Raw genomic sequence first — 25,923 nt, 5'->3', positions numbered from 1 at the left:
TCTTTTTCAAAAAAATCGACTTTTTTTATATATAAAAAAAATAGATTTTTTTTTTCAAAAAAATTAAATTTTTTACTTTCAGGAAAAATCGACTTTTTTCTCGAAAAAAATCGATTGTTTATTTTCAAAATAAAATTGATATTCTTTTTCGAAAAAAATAATTTTTTCTTTTAAAAAAGAATTGATTTTTTTTTCGAAAAAAATTTGATTTTTTATTTTTAAAGAAAAACCGCGTTTCTTATTTTAAAAGATTAATCAGTTTTTTTTTACGAAAAAAATCTATTTATTTTTTTCAAAAATATCAAATTTTTAAAAAAAAACTAAAAATTTTAATACTTTAAAAAAAATCGATTATGTTTATTTTCAAAAAAAATTATATATTTTATTAAAAAAAATAGTTTTTTTTTTATTTTAAAAAAATAAAGTTTTTTTGGAAAAAAAATAGTTTTCAAAAATATTTATTATTTAAAAATATTTATTTAAAAAAATAAAACATGTTGTTTCAATTGAATTATATTTTGAGCCCCTCATTTAGGCCCTTTAAAAAACAAAAATATAAGGGGGCTTAAAAATAAGGGGCCAAAGAGTTATTGATTTAATAGGGGCGTAAAAAAATGGGGCCGGCCTAATTGTTAGGGCTTTATCATTTAGGGTTTTTTTGACCCCTTTAGATAGCAACAATGGCGCAAGTTTCATAAAAACAAATAAACAATGAAAAACCCCACAACTGTTTTATCTATAATTTTCAGAGTAACATATTCTTCCTCATACATATCATGATTCATCCTCATACATAGAGCTTACAAAGGTCAACAAAATCATGTTGAGGTGCGACTGTAGACACATTCTCTTGCCGACGGAGTTGTACTAGGGTTTTTCATTGCTTATGCGGGAGAAATGAGGATTGAAACATACATATAGATAAAATGGCTGCGTATTGAAAAATATATTCAGCTGGATCGGGCGGGTATGGGTACCTCTGATTGCTTCTACATAAATCGAACCGCCCATTACAATCCGCCACAGGCCACATTGTTGGGCCCGTCAAACCACTGACCTATTTGAAACTCTGTTTTTCGGTTTATATAGTTTTTACTGACCGGGCCAATTGACGTTCCTTATCCAGCCCTAGAGACAACATTACAATATTTTTTAAATAAGAAAAAACATTAAGAAAAGATTGAGAATTGAGATAACTAAAACTTAACACAACCGGAGAAAATTAAAAACAAAAAATACACCATGAAAATCCAAAAGAAAAAATGAAGTATTTGTTGTGGCCACGAAGCAGATAAGGCAAACTTGAAAATTTCTTCGCTGGCATTTCCCTCCCCACCATTACCGTACAATCGGAGAAAAAAAATTCAAAAACATTGCACAAATTTGGTAATAATAAAATAATAAAATATAGAATCAGTTTAGCCGAGTAAAACCACCATGGCCATGGCCACCAGCACCACCACTACCATGGCCTTCGAAACACGACACACCAACTTCCTCATCTCCTCCAATCTCAACCGACTCATCAAACCTTCTCGATTCTTCCACCACCAATCGAAACGCTTCGTTTTGACGCCGAGACTTGCGGTCAAAGCTTGCGCGATTAACGTTGAAGAGAAGAGCATTGCTGGAAAATCAGAAGCGTGGGGGAAGGTTTCTGCAGTGTTGTTTGATATGGACGGTGTGCTTTGCAACAGTGAAGAGCCTTCTAGAAGAGCCGGTGTTGATGTGTTCGCTGAGATCGGCGTTCAAGTCACCGTCGACGATTTTGTGCCGTTCACCGGAACTGGTACGGTTCAAATTTAACTACCAAAGTCTTTTCGCAGTTAACAGAAGTTAATCAATTAATTAATAATTGGATAATAAAATTAATTAGGTCGAGTTTGAGTATAATCAAACAATTAAATTAAATTAAGTTATAAGAGCTTAATTATGTTTCCATTTGAAAGAGCACATGCAAACGGCTTATGACACGATAAAAAACTGTTTTCAGCTTATTTTTGTAGATAATTTATGAAAACAGCTTATACGTATATGAATATAATTTGGCTTTATTATTTTTTTTATAGAAATAGATTATACATAAGCTCTTATGCTAGAAGAGCTTAATTAGGCTATTTATTGTTTTTATTGAAATGCTTATTTGATTATTAAGCTTATAATATTTCATTGCATCATTTTAAACATGAAAAGGAGAAGCAAACTTTTTGGGAGGTGTTGCCTCTGTTAAGGGAGTTAAAGGATTCAATACTGAAGATCTAAAGAAGAGATTCTTTGAAATATATCTGGACAAGGTAAAAGGTGTATAGACTATATAGTTCACTTGTTGCCGCTTTTTATTTTTTTAAATTTATATTGGTTAAACCCTAACGTGTTTTTCGTTTATTTCAGTATGCAAAACCGGATTCGGGAATAGGATTTCCAGGTGCTCTTGAATTAGTTTCTCAGGTATGTGAGATTTATCGCGATTTGATTACCTTGCTGATTCATGGAGCGACTAATATAGGACGTGGTTGCATTTGACAGTGTAAAAGCAAAGGGCTTAAAGTGGCTGTTGCATCTAGTGCCGATCGAATAAAGGTTGATGCAAATCTAGCTGCTGCTGGTTTGCCATTGTCAATGTAAGCCAACATTCTGAGTGATTTGTTGAATGTGCGTGGAGATATTGACCTATAACTATGATTGATAATATGTCTATTTTCTTTTTGAAATTTTTATGCAAACTCTTCAATATTATAACTGCACTGACGCATTAAAACAAAATAGTCCAAGATGAGCTGTAAGTCCACTGCTTATTACTCCCTCCGTTCCTTTTTAAGTGTCATTTTTTGACTTTTTACACATACCAAGGAAGCTAATCATTATTGTTACTTTTCAAACAATAATTCTTCTTTTACCTATAATACCCTTAATTATTTATTACATTCACTTTACTTTTTCTCTCTCTATAATCATTATTTAGGGGTAATTTTGACAAAATTGCATTTAATACTACCTTGAACTTTGCGAGTGACAATTAAAAAGAAACAATTTTTTTGCAAGAAAGTGACACTTATAAAGGAACAGAGGGAGTATATACTAAGTTTTTATATGTTTAATTTAAATGAAATGCAAACAGAATATATTTTCTATTGCATTTTGTGCCTTGCTTCACAAGATTGACTTCAATTATAACTTGCTGTCTATCAAGGTTGCTATAATTTTGCAGTTGTATTTATTTTATCAGGTTCGATGCAATCGTTTCTGCAGATGCTTTTGAGAATTTGAAACCGGCTCCTGATATTTTCTTAGCTGCGTCAAGGATACTGAATGTTGCCCCCAGTGAGGTATATGATACTAGACTGAACATGTGATTAGAGGCCTAAGTTGTAAGTTTTGGTTGATTGATTTGTAGAGTAGCTGTGTTTTAGTGCTGTTGGTTATTAGAATGACAGCAATATGTAGATAATAATTAATACGGACGTACTTTTAAGAATACTAGGCTGGTACTCCATTTTCAGACAAAAATATTTTTGAATGTTTGATAGTGCTATGCAGAAAATTGAATTGAATTTCTTTCATGTTAACCTTAACCATTTCTGCAACTCAAACTGGTACTATATATGACAATGCATATAGATTATGGAGTAACTTATTGGGTAGACTGAGTTTAATTCACTCAATCCCATAAGTAATGACTTTGCATCCATTAATTTTAATCCAGAGCTTTCATTAATATAATAGCAATTTTGAATTACTTAGGTAAAAGAATTGTTGCATTTCCATTTAAGTGTCGGAAAATAATCTTAGATGTTTTCTCAGTGTATTGTTATAGAAGATGCGCTAGCGGGAGTGCAAGCTGCCAAAGCTGCACAAATGAGGTAAGCACTGAACTCTGTTCCTGGCATTGAAGAAAATGATTTACAATGGCTGCTTGAACTTAACCAAACCCAACTAATTTTTATACTCCAAAATCACCTACTGCTTATGGATTTCTGAGAATAGAAATAAAAGGTATTTATGCTGTCAATCTTATTGTTTGTAGATGCATAGCTGTAACGACCACATTGTCAGATGAAGCTTTGGAGTCCGCTGGCCCATCTTTTATCCGAGATGACATAGGAAGTATTTCACTAGATGAGATTCTCAACGGTGACTCTATTGGATATAGTATGTAGTCTTGGGAGTTTGTTGTAAATCTATCATTTTGCTTTAAATTTTCTTATTTGTCTTTGATGGAAATGTAAAATGGTAAAACTATATTGTTGTATAAATAGAAAAAACTCTGAGCAATGGGTACTCCAGGTATTACGAGTCTTTATCCCGTATTGCAAAATGTGTGCCTTCTTACTTGATATATTACTTCACATTATATTTTTGTTTCTTTTATCAATGTATATTTCCTCCAGACTCAAATATAAGCACAAAAAAAGTATGTTTGATGATCTCATATATAAGCAAATTCCAACTAACTTTACCATATTTAATGTTGTCATTCCAAAAATATCCTTGAATTAATTTTTTTTACGAAACAATAGTAAATTAAATAAAGAGAAATAGTAATTTGGGGCATACAATTATTATTTTTTATGACATCAAGAAACTTGAATGGTATTAACTTATATTATTAATCAGTGTACATTTGATTATTTTTGTTTATATTTGAGTCCGGAGGAAGTATCATTTATTCAGATGAGTTATTTACCTAACAATTGTTGTTTGATAAAGACTACAAACAGTATGTTGCATTAGGTCTTATATAGAAGTGCCATTGCAGATAAGAGGATGCAAGGCTCTGAAACTCCAAATACTTTTGCTCAGTCTTCGTCTGATGTGCTTGCGGGAATAATAGATGATGGAAATGGAAGAACTGCCAGCGGTACTGATGAGGAAATTCTCTCAACTGGAAGGTAAGCCAGATTTTTGTTGTCTGGTTTTTCTTTTCATTCTATCTTCCAAAATCTCAACATTTTCTTGAAACATGAGTTTATAAGGTAAGCAATCTCAGAACCATTTGCATTGCTTTTTTAACCCGCTATTGTGGTGTTGGCAATGCATGCATAACATAACTACTAGTAGAGAATCTAAGCTTATACAACAATTTGTCATATCTTTCTAGATTTAAAATCAAAGCTTAATATTTTATTTTTATGTTGTTAAGAAAAGTGATTCATGAACTACCTATTGAAGAATTCCCCTAAGCTATTTTGATGTTAGTCATGTTACAACAAGTTGTTGCCACTCTCCTATTTGATGAATAATTGCTTTCCCGTTTATGTAATTTTATACCACGGAAGTATTTATCATCGTGATATGTCCATGAGTTTTTGTTGAATTACTATTGTGAGGGTGCAGAAATAATTTCTGGGCAGGTTGCAGGGTTCGCGGCGAGATATACTGAGATTTGGAAGTCTCGGGATTGCTATCTCTTGCTTCGCCTTCACCTTAAATAACTGGAAGGTACAATAATATTGCAAGAATATGATGCAAAATATATTATTTACATTATTGAACCTTAAATTTTTTATCTAGAACTCAGTTATCTGTAATTGGCTAACTGCTACTATGCTACAGGCCATGCAATATTCTTCCCCCCAAGCTGTTTGGAATCTGTTATTTGGTGTTGCCCAGCCACCCATGGAGTATAAAGCAGGTAATGAACCAATGATATGCTGGGAAAACAGTCTTTGCTATTATAGACTTCCAGCATTTCAAAGGACTACTCATTCCAAAACTTGAGAATGTTGGATAAAATTTATGGTCATGAAAAAAAAAGTCAGCCCAGAACTTACTCAACTAGGTAGCACAAATGAAACTTTTTCTATACTGTAAGTAGTACAGAATTTGAGACTCTAGTCAGTTATGCTGGTATTGATTCTTTGGTTATTTTCATCAACATTTTGGGGTCATGCTAAAAGATAAAATAAGAGCCATATAGTATTCGCTTTTTGTTCTCAGGCAACTCAAAATCTGATAGGATCCCGCAATTTGTGAAATACATAGCTGATCTGGAGAACAGGTGCTTACTGCTTAGTACTTTGATATATTTCTTTCTCTATAGCTATTTTTTTTTATGGTTTGAAGTCTAACCCTATACTCAAATTTTACAATAGAGAACTGTGTTTTATCGATATTATCAAATGATATATGATATAGAGGATATTGTCTGTTTGTGGGTGTGAAATTATAAGTATTTCCTCCTATTTGGAAAGAGAAACAATTGTAGCTTGTAAGCACAAAGCTGTAATTGTTATTAATATGCTACAATTAAATTCTTTTCACTGTTAAGGGAAAATGCTCAGCTTGTTCCAGAATTTCCGTCTAAACTTGATTGGCTAAATACAGCTCCACTTCAGTTTCGCAGGGTACTTTTATTCTTGTATTCAGTCTGAATTTTAAACTGATGAAAATATCTGTGTTCATTAGATTTTTCATTCATTCTTTTTGCAGGATCTGAAAGGAAAAGTTGTTCTGCTCGATTTTTGGACTTATTGTTGTATAAACTGTATGCATGTGTTGCCAGACCTAGATGCTTTGGAGAAAAAATACAAAGATATGCCGGTAATTTCATGTATGAATATTTTGATTATCAAATGTAGATTGATGTATGTATTGTAGGGCTATGCTTTATAAATTTTGTCATTTTAATGCATGAACTTCAAATTTTTGTATATTTTTCTTGTTTATTTAATATTTTTTTTATATGAAAAATAAGTTAGTTGTCTATTTACCATTTGACTTTACGAATGGGTTTCTATCATATCCCCCAACAAAAAGGATTAGAATATATATATTTTGATGTATGTTTTGTCTCCCAGTTTGTTGTTGTGGGTGTTCATTCTGCAAAGTTTGATAATGAGAAAGATTCTGAAGCCATCCGCAATGCGGTTCTACGCTATGACATCACTCACCCGGTAAGCCTGAAGTTGCAACTCAACTAATATTCCAAGATTTATTTTCTTTTTCTGGAAAGTTTTGACATTTTTGTAAATATTTTCAATTTTGATTCTCTTCAGTTATTGAAGAGCCCTTACTCTTTTTGATCAGATGGTTTATGACAAGGCAATTATTTATTGTGTATTTAGACTAGGAGGTCAGTAATATATACTTATTGCACCCGGAAGACAGTTATATGTGTTTTAAACTTTATTTCTATATGTTTGGGTGTGGGTTATTTTTATAAGTGGGTAGCTTTATGAATTATGATTGTATGTTTTGAGAGAGAACTCTCTGTTAGGGCATAGGTCTGTGACTTGTTTGTTGAACTCTAAATCTGGTTTAATCCATACTTGCTATCATTGAAACTTACTGGCTTATTTATTTGCACAATCTCTCAAGGTCTAATAGTTATGGCGTTTAGTTCATCTGATTGTGTTCTTTGCTTTGAGTTTTAATTTTGTTAACGGCTTACAGCTGTTGAACATTTATTTAATAAGCTCTGCTCGCTCCATCAGACCTCTTTTATAAAAATGCTCCATCTGATCTCTTGTGAATCCTTTGTAGGTTGTCAATGACGGAGACATGTACTTTTGGCGGAAGTTAGGCATAAATTCATGGCCAACATTTGCTATCATTGGCCCCAATGGTAAGCTCCTTGCCCAACTTGCTGGAGAAGGTCACAAGAAGGTACTGAGAACAACCTCTAGTCTCATCTGCAGGTTTCTTATTTTAAAAATTTATGGGATTATATGCATTAAATGCCATGCATATTATAGCATTTACATTGCCTCTATTATTTTTCATAGCCTCTATTATTTTTCATAGTTTCAAATCCAACAATGTGGCTACGGGTATTAGTGATATTGTGTGGATGAAACGTAACATGCTCCATAGCCATAGGATAAATAGTTTCAATTCTCCTAAAGGTTAACATGGTTTATGGGCCTACAAACTTTCTTTGGGAGTGATAGTTTTGGGCACATGAAATCATCTCATCAACCGACAATATTACCCACTACTATCTTTGAATTTGAGTTGGACCTAACACATTGTCACAAAATTGGTTTGTAAGGTGAGAGATACCTCCCATTTATAAACGCTTTTTCGGGCATCGGATCTTGATAGACTCTTGTCTGACATGTTTTCTTCTTCACAAAGAAATATTAAAGGAATAAACTATATTTATGTACTTATGTTATTGAAGTTTTGATTTTTGTCAGAGTTATCAATCCTAACTAACGGAGGTGAGATATCCCAAAAAAAGATAACAGGATAGCTGGATAATCTTTATTTCACTATTTTTTGGATTAATTAGATGAATAATCTATAAAACATAAATTATTATTACTTTAAAAAAGAAAAAGATATATTATTACTTTAAATTAAATAGGAACAGAGTTATGAAGACGGTTCCATAGGAGATGATGCAGGAAAACCATAATAGGGACAAAATTGTCATTTTTTAAATAAAAGCCTATTTGATGGTGGGTGCTAGAAACCAATTCAAGAAGAAACAAATAGAAGGTTACACTGTATAATATAATAATTGTATAATATAATAATGCCTTTTATTTATAAAATAAAAATTATCGAAATATGAAAAGATATTAATTTCAATGCACTAGACAACTTTTTAACATATACATCTCAATCAAATTATTTCTCAAATTAGTTTCTAAAATAACTACAAATATCTCTAACGATAAAAGAGTATAATGTATAATATAATAATTGTATAATATAATAATGCCTTTTATTTATAAAATAAAAGTGATCGAAATATAAAAAGATATTAATTTCAATGCACTAGACAACTTTTTAACATATACATCTCAATTAAATTATTTCTCAAATTAGTTTCTAAAATAACTACAAATATCTCTAATGATAAAAGAGGATAAAGCACTCCCACGTAAAATCAATGCCAATATAAATAAAAGAAAACACTTCCTTCAAAAACGCCCTTATAATATAGGAAGTGAACCCAAAAAGACAGATAAACTTGTTTAAGACAGTTATTCAAAAAGAGAGTATTTTGTCAAAATTCTTTTGATTTATTCATTTTGCTCCAAACCATCTCAAAATTCTGTCATCCACACCAAAGTAGTTAGAAGGTTATGACATTTTATAACTTAAAAAGGACTGCAAATTCCAAATTTGTATAAGTTCTTTCTGGTTTTCTTCGTGGAGAAGTATGGTTTTCTTCGTGGAGAAGAGGGAAGGATATTTCTAATTAAATATATTGGTTCAATTAATATATTGGTTCAATTTTAGAAGAGAGTAGGTGAGCGAAACCCCTCCAAAACACACTTTTACTTCCCAAATTGAAGGATTTGGAGGGGAGTGGAGGAAATATAAATTCTGATATTTAAAAAATTATTACATTTGTTAAAATACTATTGGTTTTATTTTAATATTTTAAAATTATTCATTTTCTTTGGTGTTATTGTTTCTCTTTTACGTGGTTTTTCTTTATTGCTTTTCTTTATTGCTTATATCAATTTATTCTAATTGTTCTTCACCTTTAAATTATTTTCTAATTTATTTTATTTTTCATGCTTATAGGTTTGTTTTTCCTTTCTTCACCTTTAAATTATTTTCTAATTTTTGTATTTAATATAAATTATATTACTGCACTTTTTTGTTTTTTTAATATTCTTTATTTTATTTTTCATGCTTATAGGTTTGTTTTTCCTTAATTTTGTTATGTATTCTATTATATATTTTTTTAAATCAAATTTTATATCATTTTATTTTATTGTCTATTACATTGTATAATATATATATATATATATATATATATATATAAATTTTACTATGTATTTTTTTTTGTTAGAAGGTTCATCACGATTTAAAAGTTGTTATCAACACATTGTTTAATTTGTTTTGGAGAATAATAATCAGAATCAAGTGTACTCAATTATTTTTATCTGTTATGTGGTAAGTTATAATTTTTTTAATAACTAAAGATTTGAAATTTTGTGTGTAATTATTTAGGTATATTTTATGAGAAAAAGGAATATGCACAAAATATTTTTACACTGTCAATCAATAAGACTCATGTATCCCGCCACATCACACTTTTATTAAAAAAATACTTTTAAAATACTGTTATGATTTGGCAATATAAAATATTTTGATTGGATGTTAGTGTAATATTTCTTTATGCTGGCAGCGCACTACCTTTAACCTCATATTTTATTACCAAAACAATATTTATGAAATTTAATCTTTGAATATCATATAACTTATATAAAATAATAAAGATAACAATATAAATTATTAATAAAATCTCTCTCATTAATAAAATCTCTCTCATCCTCTTTTGAACGTAACATATTTTTAATGAAAGTTTCTCTCCTCTCCTTCTCTTTTCTATTTTGAAATATATATATAAAGAAAATCTCTCATCTCTCCTTCTCCTTCCTCTATTAAAATCCCTCCCCTCTCCTCCCCCTCATTTGAATCCCCTAAGTTGTGACAAATGCGTGAAACGCGTGAGAAAGTGAGAAACGTGTGAGGAAGTTAGAAGACGGTGAGAAGTGAGAAACGTGTGAGGAAGTGAGAAGAAGATGAGAAGTGAGAAATGCGTGAGGAAGTGAGAAGAAGATGGGAAGTGAGAAACGCGTGAGGAAGTGACAAGACGATGAGAAGTGAGAAACGCGTGAGGAGTTTTCTGAGTTAAGGTAAACTAGGCGAAACTAAGGAAAAACTCCTCCAACATCAATTTTTTAAGGGTAAATGTGGTTTTTCTTGGTCAAAACAGATAGCGGGTTGTAACCCGCTCTGGGTGGGGAAGCACTCCAGCGACCCGCTCCAACCCGCTCCAAGCCAAAAAGCGGCAGCCGTGAATTGCTATGCCATAGCGGTCGATATCGATAACTCTGATTTTTGTGAAATGCAAAAAGAAGTTGTTCTTAAAATGTATACAACTGAAGTAAAACAGTTGTTTACAATTTTTGTTGCTTTATCATTTCTATCTAATATTGATTATAAAATTTGATTTTTGAATGACGCCCAATCATGTCTATTGATGCAAGTAGCCATTTTTGTTATATTGATTAATTAGTGTGCTGATTAAAATAAGACTACTACTGTTCCTGTTTTAATTAGGATCTTGATGATTTTGTGGCGGCGGCACTTCTATTTTATGGAAAACAGAACATGTTGGACAATGCACCGATTACATTAAATTTAGAGAAAGATAATGATCCTCGTCTATTGACATCACCATTGAAGTTTCCCGGAAAGCTAGCTATTGATGTCCTCAACAACAGGCTTTTTATTTCTGACAGCAATCACAACCGCATAGTGAGTGTTCTGCCCATGAACACTTGGTACATAACAGGTTTTACTTAGTACAATAATGAAGTAATTAGACTGAAGTTTCTAAGTTAACATCTCATTTAAATATCTGGAACAATATTTTAACATCACTTATTAATGTACGCATACTTGCAAGGGATGAAAAATTGAATATTATTTCTAATTAGGAAATACAGCTCTACGAATAAATTGAATATTATTTCTAATTAGGAAATACAGCTCTACGAATAAAAATAGAAACAAGGAAACTGTACAGATTGAGGAAAGAAAATCAAGAGATATATAACACTTCCTCTTAAGCTGGTGAGTGGAAGGGCTCAGTTTACCATTAAGATCTCAGAACCATTATAAGGGAAGCCCCTTTGTCAATACAACTACAACACTTGTTGCATAAGTTATGTTTAGCCTAGTATGTGCTAGATATACGAGTTTTCCTACTAATCTTTGATGTTGTGTCTTCGCCATGGATAAACTCTCATCATCACTTCGAATTTAGTGATTCTGCTCAAGTGGTACCTCGGCGGCTTTACAACCCAAATTACCCATTTCTTTAAGGAGATCAAGAGCATGTTTCAGTTGAGAGATAAAGAGTTAAAAGACACCTTGTCTAAGATAGGAAACCTTAATCCCAAGAAAGTCTTTCATCTCAGGTGGAGCTGCTAGGTTTTTTTAAGATATGTTTCTCATCATCATTGTCTCCGTCATAAAATCCTTACAGAACTATCAACAATTGATATGATATTCCAAGAACAGATAAACTAAATCCAAATTTTCCTCATTGCTGACAATTAAAAATTGAACACCCAAACAAAACCAATTTAACTCTAAAGCTCTAAATCCCAAGTTGCAATGTATTATAGTTCTAATTTCAAATCACCATACTTTATTTTGACAATTCACAATACATACATAATTTATTTTTCTTTTGATTTTAAAAGTTAGTTGCATTTGTTTACTCTGGTCATGTTTGGTATTCAGGTGGTCACCGACCTTGATGGGAATTTTATTGTACAAATTGGGAGCAGTGGGGAGGAAGGTTTGCAGGATGGTTCCTTTGATGAAGCCACCTTTAATCGCCCTCAGGTACATCATTAAGAAGCCTTTGAGCTTCTAGAGTACTTTATTCTTGCTTATTTGTGGCATTCATCGTATGAGGATTGAAGTCAGTTTAACACACTCCATACTTTCTTTTGTGGTTCTTGGTTCTCCAGGGTCTTGCTTATAATGCAAAGAAAAATATCCTTTATGTTGCGGACACCGAAAACCATGCTGTAAGGTACAGGACAGCTTCATTCAGTAGTCTGATTTTCATTATCGTCATAGTCTATGAGATAGCATCTGGGCTTAATAGATATTTCACTGGTAGGTTTAATTAATCGGGGGAAAATGCTACAAGTTCCACATCAACTAAAGCCATGACCTAAGTAGTGCTTATAGAGCTTGGACCTTCACATCTCAGTTTTGTGGGAATGGGTTAGATGCTAAATCCATATTCTAAGATAAATCAGTTAAGAGATCTTTTACGTGAACTATATTCCATGTCTTGTGAGGCTTTAGGATTTAGTCGGTCCATTCCAACTTAGTTATGGGTTTGGAAGACCTATAGTGGAGGTGGAAGGGTGATTTTTTGGGATTTCGTAAGTTGTGATCTGGGGTATTACACATTCCATCTTTTGTAATACGTTTTCTTTCTTCATAATATTCCATTTTCCGAGTTCCTTATTTTTCTGATCTCAGACATGTTTGCTTCAAAATTACTGATTGGCATGTGATTTCATCTGTAGAAAGTGAAAAAAATTCCTGCTTGATTTAATAAAAGCAGAATTTTGGGGTAGTAGTCATTAACTGTGTGACAAGCTGTCTACACGTGAGCATGGATCAGTCATTAACCCGTTTATTTTGTTCTAAAGAGAAATTGATTTTGCTAATGAGAAAGTGCGTACTCTTGCTGGAAATGGGACCAAAGGTTCTGACTATATTGGAGGAGGAAAAGGAAACACACAGGTAATTAAACTAATTTGTTTGAGGATGAGTGACATTCATATAATATATAGCTAAATCCAAGATGGACCACAGATAATTTGTTTTTAATCACGGTCTTTTCGTTATATATGATTTTGCTCTTAATGGACCACAAAGTTAGACTCAATTTTCTCCCTTTTCCAGCTCCTTAATTCACCTTGGGATGTCTGTTTTCATCCATTTGAAGAAAAGATTTATATTGCCATGGCTGGCCAACATCAGATATGGGAGCACAATATATTGAGTGGAGTTACGAGAGCATTCAGTGGTGATGGCTATGAAAGAAATTTAAATGGATCAAGGTATCACTTTAAATGACAATAGACCCAATTGGTGTCAAACTTTATTTGCATTTTAAATTTTCTTTTGTGGACAGTAATCATTGTGTATATCTTTAATGCTATATCATATTGACACTGAAAGATTTGAAATTGAACTTAAAGTATTCAAACCGATGAATGCTAGGAATACTCTCCTTTTGATGTGTTCTCGAACACATTCTTTATGATTCTTCATTCTTTAAAAGTCAATTCATTTTTAAAAAAGTAATGAATTAAAAACCTAGTTAATCATAGAGTATATTCAAGAGTATGTCAAAAAGAGTATATTGCTAGTATTCTTCTTTTGACATTCTAAGGATAGATTGTGTCATGGCAATACAAGATAAGATAGAAGTCCCTTCTCTTGGTTATTGATACTTCCTCTATTCGAGTGTTTTCTAATATGTTTGTGATTTTGGCTTTGCATAATTCTTTTCATGAAGCACTTTCAGTAACTTGAGAATTTGAAACCGTCATTCTAAGAAATTGCTGTTGCTGATCTTAAATATGGCAGTTAATGATGTGAATTAAATAGTTATATTTTTCTTTAAATTTCTAAGACAGGCGTGTATTTCTGTTTGGTTGAACTGTGTTTTTGAAATATCATGTCCACTTTATTCCATGTGTTTTATTTGTTGACTTTTCAACTATAATATCGGAAAACCTTCTGGTTATTTATTTATTTATTTATCATTTTTCTTTTGAGATAGTTCTACAAGCACATCCTTTGCACAACCGTCTGGTATTTCACTGTCTCAAGGTAACACATGGTGGTAATTCTCTTGAACCTTTATTTAAATCAACATCCATTCATACTTATAAATGTTTCACATGACTTTGCATAAGGTCTGATGGAGATATACGTAGCTGATAGTGAGAGTAGTTCAATTCGAGCTGTTGATCTGAAAACTGGAGGATCTCGTTTGCTAGCTGGTGGTGACCCTATCTTCTCGGACAATTTGTTTAAGGTAGTTTTAAAACAATTTGGGAAGCCTTAAAATGCAATTTTTTTCTTCATCCTTAAGTACTAATTTTCTTCTATAATTATATTTCTTTATCACCGTCATCAAGTAAACCGTTTGTTACAAGGTAGGGTTGACTGCATATCTCAATTGGCACCATTTAGTCTTGTTATGCATTAAGTCCAAAGTAAGTCCCTCTAGATGGTTTGAGTTTTCATTGGTCTCCATCTACTTTTCATTATTTATTATTTTGGATAGGCCTACCTACAATCCTCTATTTGGTCAACCATCCTTTCTCGCTAATAATCTTTTTTATCTCATGTAACTACTCACAATTGCTAACAATTTGTCATATATTTTTTTATCTTTCTCTTTAGAATTTCTTTTTCCCGATAACCTTCCTCTATGTTCTCAAACTTCTGCAGTTTGGTGATCAAGATGGAATAGGCTCTGAAGTACTTCTTCAACATCCACTGGGGGTTGTGAGTGGAAAGGATGGTGTAATCTATCTCACGGATAGCTACAATCACAAGGTAGACAATTTAGACCAAGTTACTTTTGAAATCAATATAGCCTCTGTATATATCAGATACTGTAGTTACCCTTTTCTATGAAATCTTGCTGAGGTATCTAGTTTTCCCATTTACCTGGTTAGGACTTGTACAAATATTTATTTTGCCGAGTTAGATTTTTTCTTCAAACTTGTCTAATGTTTGAGAGCATGCATGACAGACCAACTTAGGAACTAACAAGTTAATTGGACAAGAACTGAGTACTTGCAGTAACTGACTTTCCTAGTCTTTTTCTCTTTTTTGATAATATATTTCAGATCAAAAAGTTAGATCCAACCAGTAAAAGAGTTAGCACTGTTGCAGGAACAGGGAAAGCTGGTTTCAGGGATGGAATTGCCGTAACAGCTCAGGTTGGTAGGCTATTTTGTGCCCTTATTTACCAAAATCCTTCCCAGGTGTAGACATAGGAATTTAAGTTCATATACTATTTTGAAATGTTGAATCATCTATTTAAGACACTCTGTTGTTTATTCCTTTTCACTTTCACATTAGTACATGTAAGTATGGAACTATCATTAATTTTGAAGCTACAACGTTGTAGATATATTCAAATAGAACGTTGAAGAAAGCTTTCGTACATTTGCATATTTCTGTTATTATCTCACACATTTGCAGAGATGTTTCATATGCTCTTAATTGAAATACTTGTGCAAATTAATATCAACAGAACCAAGGAAAAAACACTTGCTTACCTCATAGCCACGGATATATGCTAACATAATTATCAATGTTTTTGCAGCTCTCTGAACCATCAGGAATTGTTGAAGGGAGCAACGGTAATGCTCTTTCTGCTGCAATCTTTCATATTTTTGTGTGCATGTTTACCTACATTAATCTTAATGAATCTAAGAGAAGACCACACACATACTATACTTGTGCCCGCACACACATTTATTGACCATGTTGATAAATATATACACGCGCACACATGCCAGCATGCATATTATAGACAGTCAAATAGACACAAGTAGGTCTGTGTGTGTAAGAAGCATATCAAATAAAAGCACCATATTATTATGACTTTTCTTTTTACAATTCATATTATTATGGTGCTACTGTTAGACTATAGGAAAATATCTTATATTAGAATGTAAGAAAATATCTTATAATATCTTTGATATTGGATTTTATTTCCTAGGATTAGTTTATAATCTTTTAGGTTATTTTATATTATCTCTTAGGATTAGTTTTTATATTACCTTTTTCTGACTTTCCTATGTATCCTATAAATAAGGATTAGTATTTAGTCTTTTGTATGAAGTTACTATCAATAATATTTGAAGTTCTTATTATTTCTTTGAATTTAATTGAAATACACTGACAGTGTAAGAATTTTACACAGTCGGTTAATCATAGACGTTGGATGTTGGGAAGAGTTTGACTTTTATTTTAACCACCTATAAAGTAATGCAAACGGATGATGGTGATGAACTGACCGTGTAAAAGTGCATAGTAACTAATCTCTATTTCTTTTATCTAAAACCCAAAACTTCAGCCGTTACTACAAGTGTGAGTGAGTAAATCTGAACTTTTGGAATATTCATGTATGTACAGTCAAGAATAAAATCATGACTTTTAAATAGTCATCTGACTTTTAAGTAACTTTTGATCTTGATCATCCATGCGAAACCAAATTGTCAGGATTTTCTCTTGCATCTCACAAAATCCATTCATCAAACGTGTTTCCTCAAGAAGGTCCATGGCATACTTTCTTTGAGAAATTTCAATTGTATCCTTGGATTGACATTTACCCTGATGACTATCGAAGCCTGCTAATATCTTTTGTTTGAAACTGGTGACAAACATGTGCATTATCCCTTTAGAACTACTTGTGATGTACTGTAGAATTGAAACCAGAACCTGGAACCTTATTTAGAAGCACAATCATTTTTATCAAATCAGTCGTAAGCTTGAAACCCTTAGCTAACAGCCTTATTCTTACTCGAGTAAAACTATTCCTTAATAGACTATTCTAACATGATTGAGGAGGCCCAACAACTAGTCCTCAAATCAAATTACTCAACAAAAAAACCTTGACACCACATTACAATCCTACATATATCAACTACAATTGGTATAAGAAAAATGCTAACAACACACTCTCTTCTATTAGTTAGAATTTATATTGGTTATATAAATTAATGTGGGACCCCTATAATTTAGCATGACTCATTTGAATTTCAACTAATAAGGAGGAGCGTGTTTTAAAGAGTACTCCATGTTGCTAGCGCTTTTCTTGTTTTAATTGTTATTTCATTTTGGATTATTTCCTTTTGTCTTACAAGTTTAGATCTTATACATAGAATTTAAGGATGTTTATTCGATTCCTTGATCCAATTATTTGCTAAAAAATGAAATAAGTTTGAAATAAGCTCAGTCTTGGAATTATTATTTATTCTTTTTACAGGGAGACTATTCATAGCCGATACAAACAACAGCCTAATCCGATATCTAGATTTGAACGCTAATGAATTTCAACTTTGTACCTTGGATCTTAAGGGAGTTCAGCCTCCTAAACCAAAATCAAAATCTTTTAAACGCCTCAGGAGACGGCCAACTGCTGACGCGGTGCCAATTACCATTGATGCCATTTCATCAGAGGAAGGGAACTTGTCCATTGAAATATCATTGCCAAATGAGTATCATTTCTCAAAGGTTCTCATCATTGTCTTCTCTTTACATACACACAAGACTATAATTCATTGACTACCGCCCTTAAAATTCCATTGCAGGAAGCTCGCAGTAGATTCAGTGTTGATATTGAACCTGAAGATGCTGTCAATATCAATCCTCTGGATGGACTCCTTAGTCCGGAAGGATCTGCAGTGCTTCACTTTAAGAGATCCTCTAACTCTGCTTCAATGGGAAGAATTAGTTGCAAGGTATGATTCATTTTGGAACCCAAGACTTAGTTGAATTCTTATAAAAAAAAGTCTGTTTCTTCAACGGAAACGATCAAGGAAGTGTCTATTAATGTCAGAAATATCGTTATCTGCTTTAGCCTTTGTTGATTTTGATATAGAAAGCGGCCTCATTCTAAAGTGAATTTATTCTACACTGCTATAATTAGACATTCAGTGAACGAATAAACAATGTTTTCACTCTTTGCAGATTTACTATTGCAAGGAAGACGAGGTTTGTTTATACAAATCCTTGCTGTTTGAGGTCCCCTTCCGAGAGGGAGCTTTTGACACTGCCAAGACAGATGTTACTCTTGCCCATTTTGTGAAGCCCAAAGGTTCAACTAACAGCTTACTGCAGCCCATTGCTCCGTAGCACGTTAAACCAGGTTCGTTTAGCGCTCTTGGCAAATCTTTTGATTGCAATATATTTCAACATTCAAATGCTTCATGATCTTTTTCTCTTATAATCCATAATAATAATTAACCCAAAGTCTTTTGGTCTCTAACATGATTATGATGTATTTGTTCCTATGAAACATTTTATATCAAATAGCGTTGGTGATGTTTTAATGCATTCGTTGATGCAAAGATGTTAGGCCATTATGCAGCTAGCAAAGGAACTCTGATGGAAGAACCTTGTTTGGTCTCAATGATATTAAGATAAGGAAGTCAAAATGCATTTTCTAAATAAAGCCAGGCTAATAAATGTCTAGTATCGGTGCAATTGCAAACCACGCTGCAAATTGTGGAGAAATTTCAAATACACATTATTGCTGGATTTGATGGAGAATGGTCCGCTGAATCAGATATTCTGATAAAATCTATTATAGTAATACATAATTACACGTTAAATATACTATTTGTATTTTGACCAATATTTAGAATAAAATGGTTTTTTTGTAAAAAAAAAGAGAATGAAATATATTGTAACAAAATAAACAACAAAATATTGTTTTATATATTGATTAACTCCTATTATAAGCAACAAATTAATTGAATAATTGATGTATTTAATATATAATAATTATCAGACACGTCATTTATTCAATAAACTTAAAAAGTTTTTTTTCCACCGGATCAGATGAATATTCTATAGAATTTAGTGTTGAACCAAAAGTTCCAATTACAAGAATTTGTAAGAATTTGTACAAATAGGGAATGACATTTTTCGGGCCAACACCCTATTATCAAGGGTCAAAAGTAGTTGAACTGTCTCTAGTGTTTGAAGATATATATCTGGCCAGACATATTGGAAAAATTCAAGTTCTATATTAGAATTTTACCTACAATTCCAATTTCTTTTATTCCCTTTGATGTGATGAAATACAAGAATGGTGTTTTGGTATTGAAAAATTCATTGGAGTTAAAGGAACTTTTTAAGGGTTTTGAAAAATGGAGGTTTTTTTCGCATGAAGAAGAACATGCAAGATAGTGTTTTATCCAATTTTCCACTTTACATTTTCGGTTATGCATCTTCAAAAATATCAATGAAATTTTAATTAAATCCAAATAGTACCGGAGTATTTCAGAGATGTATCTTTTAATACACTCACATAATATATAGATATATATTTTGGATGCGTGTAATAAACTACTAGTTCTAGGAATTCGATTGAAAAATCTCACTTTTAATTATTTGATGACATTAATAGTGGTAAGAATTAATTCTATCCCACTAATCATTTTTAAAATCCTATTTTATTATACATCGCTTTAAACGAGAAAAAACACAAGTTTGTAATAACAACAAAAAAAAAAAACTGTATAATAACAAAAGGAGTTTAAGGTTACAAAAATAATTTAAAGAGTTTAATAAAATACATAATCTAAAATCTTTTTATATTATCATTTAATAAAAAAATGTTTTATGTTGATTTTACGATACATATTTTATTTTTTTCTCATTGTTTAAAACGGTGGAACAAAGGAGTTTGGGAGTTCTCTGATCACTATTATAATGACTTTTTTTAAATCACACCTCTAGGGAGAGAAATGCTATAGTCACACATTTAACTACGTTTAGTTAAATTAAGGGTAACAATTACTTTTTTTTAGATTTCTTATTTCATCCTTAGGGTAGAAAAATACTTAGGTATCTTTGTCTTTAAGTCAAAATATTTCGGAGAAATAGGATGTATATAAGAAATTATTTTATTTTATTTTATTTTGTGCTCTTTATAGTTATTTATATTGGGCCAAACCCACTTACATAAACCCTAGAATCTCTACCTACACATTCCACCAGACTCTAGATCTATTTTCCTTCCTCTTCTCATGCATTTTGTTTCCCTTTTTGACTTCTTCTTTGATGTTCCTCTCTCTATTTTTTCTACTTCTTCTGATTCGAGCATTCTTCACTTCTTTCTTCACATTCGATCATCTTTCTATTCGTTTGCGGTTTTTCTAACCACAGATGAGTTTACCAACTTATTTTGGTTGGACCGGATTTTCCGGTTCAATCCCGTCTCGGACTGGTTTAACCATATCCAAATCAGTAACCAGACCGAAAAATAGACCGGGTTCATTAAACCCGTTGGACCCACCATTCCAACGTGGCACAGTCTTTGATACTATAACCGAAAACACGAAAATATTGGTTCAAGCGGCACAAATGCAAGAGGAAGTTGAAGAATGTATCATATCTTCACTCACTGAAACTTGAAGTGAAACTTGGAGCCCACGTTTCCGTAGTGCACCTAAGAACCGAACAAAGAATGTCAAGAATCACTCTGGTACCTGATACTTACCCCATTCCCTCTGAGAAGAGGAAGAAAGGGTTTAAGGGTACTGGAGTTGAAACGGAAGATGGTGTAAGGAGACACGAAGACCTTTTCATGATAAAGAAGATTAGTCGTCAAGATTCTCTATACAAGAGACGAAAGCATCCTCGTGAGGATGTTTCTGCTCCATTGATCGAGATTCTTCCTTTCACCATCTATATCCCAGTACGTCTACCATTTTTTTCATGAAAGATGAACTTGAGTTTATCTAATGTTTCAATCTTTTTCGTTTTCAACGTGCAGGATGAGGAACTTCTACTATCACAGGTAAAATCTTTTAGTAATTAGGTTAATTGTGATGTAGTAAATGCATCTTTATCATGTTGTTTTACAGTTGCTAGCCTTTCCTACAATGAAAGAGGCATTGTTGTTTCACAGTTGCAAGCCTTTCCTACAATGAAAGAGGCTTTGTTCTCGGATGACCCTGATGCACAACTTGAAGCAACTGCTCAGTGTGGAAAGATGCTATCAAAGGGTATAAATATGTTTAATTTTCAATGTTATACACGATTACGAGACGATGTTGTTGTGTTACATTTTCAATCACCGTGCAATGCAGGCTACATCCCTCATATTGATAAGGTGGTCCGGGCAGGTATTGTCCCTCGGCTTGTGACATTCTTGATCAGGGAGGAGATGCCTCAACTGCAGGTTTCAATCTGTTTCTATCTTGTTCTATCTTTTTTGATTATTCAATGTGAATGTTTGTACAATGTTATCTGCAGACCATGGCAGCATGGACTCTGGCCAACGTTGCCTCGGGATTGTCTGAGCATACAAGAACTGTGATTGAACATGGTGCTATTCCGCTGCTTGTGCAGCTTCTGAGCTCAAGTAGTGAGGAGATCAAAGAACAGGTCATATCTTCCCTAGTCTCGCAGAATTATCGCATTGAGAAAACCAGTGTGTATGGATGTGTTGCTTGACGTAATTTCAATGTCTTTGGGATTCAACAGGCAATGTGGGCATTAAGTAATATTGCCGGTGATTCCCCAAGCGCAAGGGATGATGTTTTTAATCATGGTGCACTCTCTCCATTATTGTCTATATTGTGGAGTCCTACTTGTATAGCAAAAAGTTCTACCAGTAAGATCGCTACATGGACTTTTTCAAATTTCTGCATCGGAAAGCCGCTTCCAATACTTCTTCAACAGGTTGGGAAAAATTTGCACAAAATACTTCTTTTTCAATGATAAGTTTTTACATTGTTAGTATCTTCTCTTCTCCAACTGCATGCTCCCCTGTTATACTTTTCAGGTACCACCAGCATTGCCTGCCATTCGGGAACTCTTGTCGATGCAGGATGAAGGAATTATACTACATGGATGCCTGACTCTCTGCTGCCTTACTCAAAAGGAATCAATCGAATTGAACCAAGCTATCATTGATGCAAATGTTTGCCCAAGACTTTTAGAGCTACTAGTGTAAGTTCTTGACAGATTGCAATGCAATGCCTCGTGTCTTTTTTCGGTAGTACTGATACTCTCAGGGATGACTTATGCATGTTTTATTTTTCTCGCATGCACTGATACAGTCATTCCAAGTCAAAAGTTTTTGTTCCTGCTCTTCGGGCTATAGGAAATATTTCTACTGGCAATGAAGTTCATAATAAGGTAAAAATAAAAAGATATGGAACTATCTACTAATTAGAAGAACCTCTAATGAAAGTTCTATAGGCTATTGAGAGAGCATAATTACTCTTTTTTAGCCTTCTAAATCAAATTGATTTTATTTCTCGCCCATTGCTAGTAAATTATCAGCTTTTTTTCAGGTTCTAATTGACAGTGGAGGTCTCCCAGTTTTTAACTTTCTTCTTAAACAAAGTGATACATTTATCCTCCGAGAAGTTTGTTGGATAATTTCAAATATCGCAGGTGGGCCTACGGATCATGTACAGGTAAGCAATGATTTGAACATGCTTTATTTAGTAATGAATGATTTGCTTCTGAGTAGCTTCTTGTTGAAAATGCTTCTTTCCAAGTCTAAACTCATTTTTGGAAGGAATCATGGTCATTAGTGGAAGTGAATATATGTGACTGAGGAGTGAAGAAACTCTATGCTTTTTCGTGAAATCTATGATTTAAACCTGTTGAATGTGAATCACATTGATCTTTTACTGGCTAAATCTGTTAAACATTAGGTTGTTTGCACATTTATAAAATTAATACCGGGTTTGGTTTAAAAAATGCAGTTATTTATGCTATTCAATTATCTCATCCAAAAAAGACTAGTTAAACCTTTTGAACATAAAGTATTGTCACAACTAATGTTATTATGATAATATTTGTAGGCTATTATTGATGCAGATCTTATTAGTTCACTTGTCCATCTTACGAAGGCTGAATTCGAAATTGGGCAGCCGGCTGCCTGGGCTATTGTCAACACCACCTGTAATGCCACTCATGAGCAGATTCGGCAAGTTTTTTTACCACTGCATTTTGTTTTTGATTGTTGTGATTTTATTTTTCGACTGTCTTATTCTTCTGGTATAAAAAGAAAAAGTTTTAAGAAAAATCAGCATAAATAAATACCTTGAAAGAATGGCATGTAGTGGATATACTGTTTTGTTGCAGAAAATATTTGATACTTGCATTTAGACACTAGATTGTGACTTATGTTATGATGAAAATTATGACTGACATGTACTATGGACATTGCTCTATAGGTTATTGTCGTGTCAAGGGTGCATCGAGGCACTCTGTGATCTCTTGACCTTAACAGACTCGAATATTCTGATAGAGTGTTTGGATGGACTGAATAACATATTAATTGTTGGAAAAGTTAACCAGGAAAAGGGATTGTATAACGGGGTCAATGTTTACGGTGGAATGATTGAGGAATGTGGAGGATTGGATAAGATTGCAAATTTGCAAAGCTATGACAACGATGAAATTTATAATAGGGCCGTGAATATTTTGGTGCAATATTTTCGTGAGAACCTTGAAATAGATGAGGAGAGTCTTGATGAAACCATGAAAAAGCATCTTGAAGTAGATGATAAGAATCTTCATAATAGTGTGGAAGAAACCGCAAAAGAGGGCCTTGAAGTTGAAGTAGATGAAAAGAATCTTCATATTAGTGTAGATGAAACCACGAAAGAGGACCTTGAAGTAGATAAAAAGAATCTTCATACTAGTGTGGATGAAACCATAAAAGAGGACCTTGAAGTAGGTGAAAAGAATCTTCATAATAGTGTGGATGAAACCATCAAAGAGGAAGATAAAAAAAATCTTCATAATAGTGTGGATGAAACCGTGAAAGAGGACCTTGAAGTAGATGAACAGAATCTTCATAATAGTGTGGATGAAACCATCAAAGAGGACCTTCAAGTAGATGACCAGGATCTTCTGGATAATGTGGTTGAAACCATGAAAGAGAACCTTCAAGTAGATGACCGACCAGGATCTTCTTAATGGTGTGGATGAAACCATGATCTTCTCTTTTGGGCTGAACTACCCTACAGATGGTTTCAATCTTTTTTTGTTTATAAAGTAGGTTTCCATGTCATTTCCTCTTTGAATTGAGCATTTTTTTTAGTCTTTGTTAATACTCAGTCCAAGATTATGACATTCTTAATTTGACTCCTATTAAATAGTTGATTTACATATACTAACATTAGAATGAGAGAAAATAAAACTTATCTTTGCTCTTTACTGTTTAGTTAACTGATCTTTCATAGAAGAATGATTGTTGCACACTTATATATGCTCACAGGAGTAGTTTTTAACAATCCAGCATAGCTTCATGGAATATTCAATGAGTCTAAGATGCTTATGATCTATGATCATGTTAAAATGACATGTTTAGATCATCTTTATCATCTTGTCAAATTAAGGTTGAATCCAAACATATTGCATTCTCTGTTAGACACAAAGTTATTACTTATGAGTTCAATCTGTTTAGAAAAATTTATTACAATTAGGGGTGTTCAAAGGTTGGGTTAGGCCGGGTTTTATGTAACTTGAACCCAACTTTAACATGAGATCGGGTCATTTATATAGATCTGAATCCGACTCTAAACTCGGCAAAATACGATGAGATACAGGTCTAATAAGGATGAGACATAACAAAAATAAGATCCGGTTGATCCCCGACACTAGTCATCAATACGTAATATTTATTTGAAAAATAACTTAATAATATTTAAATGAATTACATCTTCTACTTAACTAGAGTCAATAAATAAATAAATTGTTAAAGTTCAATTGGTTGTTACTTAGTGAACAAGTTAGTCACATAAGTATATGCAATGCTTAGTTAATTGGTTTAGGCTTTTCTGTCATTTTTGTTTTAACAAATCAATTAGTTTGTTAAGTGCTTTGTTCTTGTTATAAAAGAGAAAGCTTTCCCTTCGTAACTAAACATGTAACTTATTTATTTTGTTTATGACTTTCTAATGACAATTAATTAATTTCTTCAATCACGAGTTAGCAAGTTTTACATGATATTAGTAGAAAAATCCACAACTCTCTGTCATTTTTTATTCATCCTTCATTCTTCCCTTCACAAGCTTCGTCTAATGGAACTTGTCAATTATACATATTTTTCCACAAACTAATCGAACCCTTTTATCTATATAACTTATATATCTCAATGAAAGTCATACATTTTTCTTATTGTACCATCTTTGGATAAAAAAATTATCATTGTTGGACATGTTTTATGCACATTGCATTGATTTCTAAAAACATAGAAAAGTTTATTGATATAACACTTCTAAAACCTCGTAGTTGATCCTCTCTACTCTCATTAGGTTTGATGTCATACAATAGTTTTAGCTTGAACTCATTGTTCTATCAATGAATTCATTGCAGGATATATTCTTTGGATTTAAATATCAAGACTCGTTTGAAATAATATCAAGACTCGTTTCTCACAAAGTGTTTTTTTTTAGAACTTCTAATATTCAAGAAGAATTGTACAAGATATATCAAGAAAATCTTGATGTTTCAAATAATATGACAAAGATGAAGGTGTTATCTTTGATCAATCATCAATAAAAGAAATTATCAAGCCCACTCATTGATCCCGTATCAATGAGGCTCTAGATTCATTTGAATCTTCCATAGTTATGTGAGCCAATTCTTAGCCAGGAAAATTTAATCATGGCAACAAATGAA

At 32.6% G+C, this 25,923-nt stretch overlaps 2 protein-coding genes across 6 annotated transcripts; both read left to right on the top strand.

Moving 5' to 3' along the window:
• The first annotated feature begins 1,229 nt into the window (after nt 1–1,229).
• LOC127132445 (protein SUPPRESSOR OF QUENCHING 1, chloroplastic) lies at nt 1,230–18,998 on the top strand. Of its 5 annotated transcripts, none has more exons than XM_051061394.1 (29): nt 1,230–1,789; nt 2,194–2,294; nt 2,392–2,448; nt 2,527–2,621; nt 3,227–3,326; nt 3,802–3,860; nt 4,025–4,149; nt 4,757–4,889; nt 5,352–5,439; nt 5,554–5,632; nt 5,938–5,998; nt 6,269–6,344; nt 6,430–6,540; nt 6,798–6,893; nt 7,483–7,605; nt 11,032–11,229; nt 12,223–12,327; nt 12,456–12,520; nt 13,155–13,248; nt 13,411–13,568; nt 14,297–14,346; nt 14,433–14,554; nt 14,974–15,081; nt 15,378–15,470; nt 15,860–15,896; nt 17,528–17,775; nt 17,853–18,002; nt 18,232–18,409; nt 18,632–18,998. In XM_051061394.1, exons 1-28 carry the CDS (start codon nt 1,438–1,440, stop codon nt 18,394–18,396), a joined length of 3,249 nt encoding a protein of 1,082 aa, XP_050917351.1. In that variant the 5' UTR covers nt 1,230–1,437; the 3' UTR covers nt 18,397–18,409; nt 18,632–18,998. The 5 variants fall into 5 exon arrangements, with proteins under 5 accessions (XP_050917351.1, XP_050917352.1, XP_050917350.1 ...); XM_051061395.1 differs by having other exon boundaries at nt 18,620–18,998; XM_051061393.1 differs by having other exon boundaries at nt 18,613–18,998.
• Nucleotides 18,999–20,121: 1,123 nt separating this feature from the next.
• On the top strand, nt 20,122–24,453 carry LOC127132443 (importin subunit alpha-4). Its single transcript, XM_051061392.1, has 11 exons — nt 20,122–20,968; nt 21,047–21,070; nt 21,182–21,278; nt 21,363–21,454; nt 21,529–21,660; nt 21,760–21,957; nt 22,061–22,227; nt 22,338–22,416; nt 22,575–22,700; nt 23,094–23,218; nt 23,469–24,453. Exons 1-11 carry the CDS (start codon nt 20,738–20,740, stop codon nt 24,214–24,216), a joined length of 2,019 nt encoding a protein of 672 aa, XP_050917349.1. The 5' UTR covers nt 20,122–20,737; the 3' UTR covers nt 24,217–24,453.
• Nucleotides 24,454–25,923: the final 1,470 nt, after the last annotated feature.

This window comes from Lathyrus oleraceus, chromosome 3, assembly GCF_024323335.1.
Source record: "Lathyrus oleraceus cultivar Zhongwan6 chromosome 3, CAAS_Psat_ZW6_1.0, whole genome shotgun sequence".
NCBI classification, from domain to species: Eukaryota; Viridiplantae; Streptophyta; class Magnoliopsida; order Fabales; family Fabaceae; genus Lathyrus; species Lathyrus oleraceus.
The sequence above is the reverse complement of the archived record's forward strand: the minus strand, read 5'-3'. Positions and strand labels throughout refer to the sequence as shown.